This window comes from Anarrhichthys ocellatus, unplaced genomic scaffold, assembly GCF_004355925.1.
Source record: "Anarrhichthys ocellatus isolate YVR2014 unplaced genomic scaffold, GSC_Weel_1.0 scaffold216, whole genome shotgun sequence".
NCBI classification, from domain to species: Eukaryota; Metazoa; Chordata; class Actinopteri; order Perciformes; family Anarhichadidae; genus Anarrhichthys; species Anarrhichthys ocellatus.
In genome coordinates this window covers 169,973-178,648 of record NW_022280246.1, presented here as the reverse complement: position 1 = coordinate 178,648, position 8,676 = coordinate 169,973, and the positions used below count along the sequence as shown (strand labels likewise).

The following is an 8,676-nucleotide window of genomic DNA, read 5'->3' as shown; positions in this document are numbered from 1 at the left end:
AGTGCCGTGGATCCGTGGTCACTCCGACGGCAGCTCAGGTCTGTCCGTTGCCGGCAAGGGTCCTCTCAGTTCGCGCATCCACAGCTGAGAGCCCCTTGTTCCACTTTTGTTCGTTTCAAACAAAAGGCCGCTTATTTATTTATTACTTCTTGTTTCTTGATAAATTAAAACATTTTGATGAGAAATAATTGTGAATAAATTAAATAAAAAATAGTTTTTGATAATAAAAAAAATAAAAAAATTAAAATGTTTTTTTTTTGTTTATTAATTAAAAATTAAAATTAAGAAAGCGTGCGGGGGCACCGCGCGCAACAACTGATTCACTTTTTACTACTGCTGGTAGAAGTACTGTTGCTTTTTTTCGAGTAAAAACATGTGATGGTTCCAGATTTGACTCATTATATATACTTTTGATCAAAGGGACATTTTGAATGCAGGACTTTTACTTGTAACTGTGTATTTTTTTCGTATGTTTAATGTTGTAAAGACTCAGAATTATTCCTCCAACACTGCATACAAGGAACAACAAATAAGAAGAGAGAAAACATACAAATAAAGAACCAGTAGAATAAGAACTGTAGACTGAAGCAGTCTCTGCAGCCACCAGAGGACAGTAGTGTAAAGACAGAGACAGCAGGAGGTATGAAGGGCTGAGAATCAAAGCTTTTAAAACATCAAACTAATCTACATTTTATTGTTTTTTTACATGTATTTGCAAATACAGTGATGGAGATGAACAGGTGAAGTGAAAATACAGTGTACTGAACAGATATAATGGAATGACTGGCTTTATAATTGTGCTGTACAGGGGGTGGACACAATAACAGAAGCACAGAAAGAGGATGACTTTGACTATAGATGAAGTACAAACCAGAGGTACAGAAGGCCAGAAGAAGTCATGAATGATGATAATTTCTGTCTCTTTCCCTTCCTAATTGTGTTTTTAATTATAATGAAGTATTTTATTTCTTAATGGGTTTTCTTCTGTTTTTAGTTTTTTTCCTTTAATATTTTTTATTTTATTTTTTGTTATCATTTTATTTTGTTATTTTCTTTTTAATGTTTTTGTATTTTATTTTGTTTTGTCTTTTAATATATATCTCTTATTTTAATTTTTTGTAATTGTAGTAAAAGTATTTTTTTCCTTATTTTTTTTATCTTATTGTGTTTTTATTCGGCCATTTTATTTTTCAATGTTTTATGTATTTAATTGATTTTGTTGTATTATTTATCTTTTCTTGTTATTTATCCATTTTTTATTATTTAATTTTATTATTTTATTAATTTATTCTTTTACGTTTTTTATTATATTATTATATTATTTTTTTCGTGACCTCATCACTGACTGAGTGTTTCCGGAACTTCGTGCCTCCGCATCATTTACTGTTAGAACCGAACCACCGTCTTACATCACCGCTTCACTTGCACATCCGCGTGAAATAGTTCCCACATTTAACCCGTATCTTTGCTACTTTTACCCACAAAATGTACATATAATTGACTCTTGCTAACAGAAAAAGTTCTTTATTGTTTTTCACGCTGTCGTTTACACGCTCACGAGTCGTTTTAGTTCACTATGTAGCTCACATTTGGCGCGAAAATTGTCATGTGTGCGGATGGAGAAAAAAGGGGAAAAAAGGCACGAGCCGGAGTATTAAATGTCTCGAGAGCAGTTAGCGGTGATGACGCTGAGGCGACAACACGGAACACCTTTAGCTCTTCACCTGGAGTCATAACGGTGAGTTTAACAGCAGCTAACGGGGAGAGTTTAACACTAAACCAGCCTGAAAACACGCAGAAGTGAACACTGCAGTTAGTTTAACTCACGAACTGTATTTTAAGAGCTGGTCATTAAAACGGTGATGTCAGTGTTTCACGGTAGAGTTGCATGTTTTAAAACCGGAGACTGGCGGCTGTTGGTTAATCTGCTGAGCAGCAACACGTACTATATTATAATATATCATATTTGGACATACTTTTGTAATATTTTGACGTATTTTTGTAATATTTTGACGTACTTTTTGTAATATTTTGATGTATTTTTTTTAGTGCTGGGCAACGATTAAAATATTTAATCGCGATTAATCGCATGGAGTTTTTGCGATTAATCGCGATTAATCTCATTGTTATGGCAAAATTCAATAATGAATTCAAAAGTAGTGTATTGCGCACTTTTATTTTAAAAGTACTGCTATATGAACAAAAGGTCAATAACATTTGGTTCACGAGGTGCAGGTAGCATGTTTTATACTTAATGTGAATATAATTCATACTTTGTTGGCATCTTATTCTGAAAACCGGATGTTCGTCTGAAGAAACCGGATGTTGTCTCACGTAAATCTTTCCGCTAACTTTCAAAGTCCTTCGCTCGCTCCCGATCTGTGCCGTTTAAACGCGTTTACCGTGAATGTCAGCATATAGGTGCACTAAAACTACTGACTATAGGATGTTTGCTGGCTTTTATCCCACTGTTCTTGTCATCCTCTTGTTGTTATGTCTATGTATTGTCTCTTGTCTTTCAATTTAAAAAAAATAAATAAATAAAAATAAATTAATAAATTTTAAAAATGCGTTAACACGCGATAAAATAATTGTCGGCGTTAATTAATGAATGCGTTAACGCGAAATTAATGCGTTAACTTGCCCAGCACTAATTATTTTGACGTACTTTTTGTAATATTTTGACGTATTTTCTGTGATATTTGGACGTATTTTTTGTGATATTTTGACGTATTTTTTGTGATATTTTGACGTATTTTTTGTAATATTTTGACGTATTTTTTGTGATATTTGGACGTATTTTTTGTGATATTTTGACGTATTTTTTGTGATATTTTGACGTATTTTTTGTGATATTTGGACGTATTTTTTGTGATATTTGGACGTATTTTTTGTGATATTTTGACGTATTTTTTGTGATATTTGGATGTATTTTTTGTGATATTTGGACTTTTACTCGTATTCTTTCACAGCCTATAGATGAGATTTAAACCATAGAAGCCTCATTCTTACATGTTTTATTCTTTATATTCATCGTGTATCTGATCCCTTGTTGAAGGAGGTTTTGTTGGTCTAACTCTAAACCCTGACCTGGTGTCGTGTCTCCTCACAGACCGCCGTGATGCCGCCGGTGTTGACCGCGTCCAGCAGGAACTACGACTACGACTACGACACGGTGCAGCCTTACTTCTTCCTGGATGGCGAGGAGGAGGTGGAGGACTTCTACCTGCCGGGACCCGGAGAAGACATGTGGAAGAAGTTTGAGCTGCTGCCGACCCCCCCCGTGTCCCCGAGCCGGAGAGTCTCCCCGTCCGACGGCCAACACCTGGAAGAGGCGTCCCAACACCTGGAGGACCACGACCACCGCGACCCCTCCGCGGCCCTCCTCCTCCTCCAGTCCTTCGTCATCCAGGACTGCATGTGGAGCAGCAGCTTCGCCGCCGTCACCGAGCTGGAGAAGGTGGTGTCCGAGAGGCTGGCCTCGCTCCGGGCCCGTCGGGACTCCTCCTCCACCTCCTCACCTGATGGTGGTCAGCAGCCGGGCGGCTCTCAGGTGAACCTGTACCTGCAGGACTTCCACCACACGGACTGCATCGACCCCTCTGTGGTGCTTCCGTTCACCGCGGTGAAGAAGGAGACAGAACTGTGTCCGGACACACCGGCGCTCAGCAGCAGTGACAGTGAATCAGGTGGGGGGGGCAGGCTTTTATTTTGAAAAGGATCATTGTGGTTTATTACAACACAAAGTGTTATTTTTTGTAGTTTCATCTGTCGTGATGAAAACATCTACAGGATGGATGCCTTTAATATGTTACAATCCATTAATTTATCCATTAAATACCTAAAACACATCTTTCATTTCTTTCAAGCCTACTAGTAGTACTAATAGTACTAATAGTACTGATAGTACTACTAGTATTCTCACCAGAGCAGCAGTAGAATTATAACTCACAGCTTTAGTGACTCCACCATGTTTTCTTTATTTTAGAAGAAGAAGAAGAAGAAGAGATCGACGTGGTGACGGTGAACAGGCGGAAGGCATCCCGGCAGTCCGATGCCGGCAGCAGAGCGACCTCCCCCTCCCTCTCCTCCTCCCCCTCTTCCTCCTCCTCCTCGTCCTCGTTGGTCCTGAAACGTTCTCACGTAAACATCCATCAGCACGACTACGCCGCCCAGCAGCCCGCCGGGAAACGTTCAAAGCCGGAGAGCAGCAGCCCGGCGCTGAGGAAGAGCGGCGGCGGTGTCGTCGGTGGAGGCCGGCGGCGCTCTAACCCTCGGCCCGACGGAGAGGACGACCGGGACAAGCGGCGGACTCACAACGTGCTGGAGAGGCAGCGCAGGAACGAGCTGAAGAGGAGCTTCTCCGCTCTCAGGGATCAGATCCCGACGGTCGCCGACAACCACCGAGCCGCCAAAGTGTGGATCCTGAAGGAGGCGACGCAGTTCGTCCACGAGGTCCGAGAGGACGAGAGGAGGCTGCTGACGAGGAAGGAGGAGCTGAGGAAGAGGAGCGAGGAGCTCAGACACAGACTGGAGCAGCTGAGGACTTTACGTTAACGTTTATTTTATGTCACGTTCATCACGTCAGAAACTGACTCCAGAACGCCAAGACTGCAACTTACATCTTCTATCATTAACTATTTAATTCATAAATAATAGAACTACAAGGACCATAATTCACAATCTGTCAAACTGTGTTTGTTTGTATTTATTCTATTTTTATCTGATAATGATCACAGTGATCAATACTTGTATTATTATCGTTTCAGTTGATTTTAAATCAATACTTTGGCTCTGTTATTGTTTATTCTTTCATTCTTTCATTGTTTTTATTTAATTTTTTTAAACAGTTTATTTTTATATATTTTTCACGAGAGGAAGTACCTCTAGCCACTTTCAAAATAAAAGCCCTTCAGACATCAGTGTGAGTGTTTGTTTACATCGAGTCTCTTCGTTCAGTCAACGTCCAGCCGAGCAAACAGACGTCAGATCAGCAGACTGTCGTCATCGTGTTTGTCTCTGAGGAACAGGTGAAAGTTGAGCTTCATGAGTTAAAGCTTCATCCTCAGTTCTATCGCTCTATGACACGTTTTATAAATTACATGTTTTATAAATTACATGTTTTATAAATTTTTAAAATCTCTAAAAACTCAAAAAATCGAGATCAGACGGAATAACTGAAACTGATGTTTAAAACAAAGCAGCAGATTTCAGGCCTCGAATAGTTAAACAAACCTTTTTCTGTTTTTTGAGATATTTATGAAAACTTTCTCAGAGTCTCAAACGCTGAGATTCTTTAAGTCAAGTCCTTAAACTTCATAAAGTCAGACGCAGCTTTCTGGTCGTCTTTATGACGAAGTGGAAAAGTGACGAAATGAAGTGAACCAACAATTAATAACATAAAGTACACAAAGTAAATGAAGGGAAACACAAAATAAGTGCAGTTGATGGTGACGGAGCAGTACATAATACACTACAAAAAAACAGAGTACGAGCTGTGTACAATCGTGTGGATTTAACCTTTTCAAAAGGTTTTTTAATTGATGTTGAGCTGCTGTTAAAAAAAACAAAAGACTTCCTGTAAACAAGCTCTTGAACCACTGGGAGGCTTTTATTGTGAAAGAAAAAAAAGGTCAAACAGGAGCAACTATAAATATATTTAATAGTGCTGGGCAAGTTAAAGCGTTATTATGGCGTTAACGCATTAATTAATTAACGCCGACAATTATTCTATCTAGCTATTTATTTATTATTATTGTAACAGACTGTCTCATGTTTATCGTTTTGTATTGGAGATGATATGTCCCTCAGGGTTGCCGTAGAGAAAAGGCGACGGTAAAGTCAGCAGACTCTTACATGTTAGTGCACCTATATGCTGTAATTCACGGTAAACGCATTTAAACGGCACAGATCAGGAGCCAGCGAAGGACTTTGAAAGTTAGCGGAAAGATTAACGTGAGACAACATCCGGTTTCGTCAGACGAACATCCGGTTTTCAGAATAAGATGCCAACAAAGTATGAATTATATTCACATTAAGTATAAAACATGCTGCCTGCATCTCGTGAACCAAATGTTGTTGCCCTTTTGTTCATATAGCAGTACTTTTAAAATAAAAGTGCGCAATACACTACTTTTGAATTCATTATTGAACTTTGCCATAACAATGAGATTAATCGCAATTAAATATTTTAATCGTTGCCCAGCACTAATATTTAAATATAGAAAATAAAAGCACGTCTTAAACAAAGGCCTGATTCTTCGGTATGAAAATTGCAAAACAACATGCAGAGAATTAAAAAAGCTAAAAGACTGAAGAATAAGATCGTCTGTGTCAGTGGGAGGAAGGCTGAGAGGAATTTCCCTTCGAGGCAGAAACGAAACAGAACAAAGAAAACAAACATCTAAAAATAAGTAAGGTCAAGTTAAAATGTGGAACATGTGAATGTGTCAGAGGTAAAGTGAGTAAAGGGTGAGTCATCGGTGTCTCCCCTTCACCTCCCTCTCTACGCTCCAGCTCACCTCTCAGCTTCTTCAAACACAGAGTTTCAACTGTTTCTGTGACACCTGAACGCACCACTCGTTTGGTAGGACAGGTTGTCTTCAAACTGTCTGTGTTGCGAAATCCGTTTTCCAGAGCAGTGAACTTCTCTTCAGGAGTTCTTTGTTTTAGAACAGTTCAAAGGGTCCAGTGGGATTTAGTGACATCTAGTGGTGACGGTGCAGATTACAGCCGACTGACACTTTGTCCTCTGCGTCTGAAAACTAACTCGACCGCCTCGAGCGTAACACACATCCGCGCCTTTATTAGACGCTCAGAGCGACTGACGTCTTAGAGCACACGTATCAAACTCAAGGCCCGCGGGCCGAATCCGGCCCGCCACGTCATTTTATGTGGCCCGCGAATCCACCAGCAAAAAAACAAAAAAAAAAAGTTTTTGTTTTTTTTTAATTTTGGAAAAATAAATTTAAGTTAGACTTGAAAATAAAAGTATCCCCATGGTCGAAATTATGAGATAGAAAGTTGAAATTCTGAGATAGCATGTTGAAATTATGAGATAGCATGTTGAAATTCTGAGATAGCATGTTGTCTGTGTACCGACATTAAAACTATCACAACAGGTGGACAGGAGAGGGAACAGCCCGTAAAGAGGTTTTCCATCAAGTGATTGAGTTGAAAAAGATCGACAAATAATCCCAAAATGTCCACGAAGAGAAGAATTGATGCAGAGGGAAGAAGATGTAATGAAAGATGGGAAAGAGAATACATGTCTGTGCTTCAGGGAGAAAAACGGGTCTGTCTTCTGTGTTATGATGCGTGTCGTGATGAAGGATACTATTTACGTCGGCATTTTGACACCAAACACGGAGCTAAATTTAGCCTCCAAGAAAAACATAAAATTGTCCAAGAATTAAAAGGCAGAGTGCAATCACAGCAGAATATATTTACAGAAGCTACAGCCCAGTGCATGCTAAAGGTATGTGAGCAGGTGAGCTCCGACCAGATACAGACTTTTACAAATGTCAGTTTGTGAAGAAACACCATCGCAGACCGAGTTCAGGAACTAGCAGCAATCTAACAACACAGCTAGCTCAGAGACGAGATACATCATCTATCAGTGTTTGTAAGAGGCTGAAGGCAGACCTGACTCTGTGAGGAGCTCTTGTAGCTGCCATGCACGGGACGACGGCAGGGACATTAGTGATGCAGAGAGGTGACAACAATAGCTTTGAACAAAGTTAATGTCATAACTTGTGTTTGATGATATTTGTCTTTGTTATTTTCTTTAATAGTTTGATCTTTGATAGAGTAATGTGGGTTTCTTAACCCTAAATTAAAATGATTTATGTTATAACAGAAATGTGCTTAAATATCATTTTACATTTATATAACTGCATGTACAATATTTTTACACTTGAATAAACAATAATCAAAAGCAGAGACAGTTATTTAACAATATGTTAGGAGTAGTTACATTTATACAGTCTTACAGTTACAACCGGCCCTTTGAGGGAAACATGATGCTGATGTGGCCCGGAGTGAAGATGAGTTTGACACCCCTGCTGTAGATCAACTGACATCTTGAAACAACGGTTCGTATGATTTCTTATGGAAAAGTTATTCATCGTTTTTTTTGCTTTTTCCTTCGTTTCTACTTGTTACATGAAAAATCTTTTCAAAATAAAGGTTTTAGACCTGTTTAGATTTACACAACAAAACTACACTTCTCAGCTGTTACTTAAATGTCTTATGTGTACTTGTAGTTGTATAAATAAACTGTTCTGCATCACTGAAGATGGGTTTTTTCCCCTTCATGATGAGAAAGAAAATGAAAGTCAGGTAAAATATTTTTTTGTGGTTAATGTACATCAACAGCAGCTATAAATACTGCGGTGTTTCCTGAACTTTAAACTCAACATCTGGTGTTTCTAAGAAGTTCAGCCGACCTTTAAGAGAAGCTTAATGCTGCGTTCACTGACATTCAGTTCATCAGAAGACTTCTCAGACAACAGACGTCAACTTTGTTTAATACAAATTCTTCGTCTCTGCATCCGTGGAGGAAGTACTCACATCATTTACTGCAGTAAAAGTACTAATACCACACTGTAGAAATACTATGTTACAATAATAGTACCAATACCACACTGTAGAAATACTCTGTTACAATAATAGTAC

The 8,676-nt window shown here is 38.9% G+C and overlaps 1 protein-coding gene across 2 annotated transcripts; it reads left to right on the top strand.

The window, feature by feature from the left end:
- Window positions 1–1,689: 1,689 nt before the first annotated feature.
- LOC116400907 (transcriptional regulator Myc-B-like) lies at window positions 1,690–4,930 on the top strand. Of its 2 annotated transcripts, none has more exons than XM_031879012.1 (3): window positions 1,690–1,738; window positions 3,113–3,689; window positions 3,992–4,930. In XM_031879012.1, exons 2-3 carry the CDS (start codon window positions 3,122–3,124, stop codon window positions 4,555–4,557), a joined length of 1,134 nt encoding a protein of 377 aa, XP_031734872.1. In that variant the 5' UTR covers window positions 1,690–1,738; window positions 3,113–3,121; the 3' UTR covers window positions 4,558–4,930. The 2 variants fall into 2 exon arrangements, with proteins under 2 accessions (XP_031734872.1, XP_031734871.1); XM_031879011.1 differs by having other exon boundaries at window positions 3,989–4,930.
- Window positions 4,931–8,676: the final 3,746 nt, after the last annotated feature.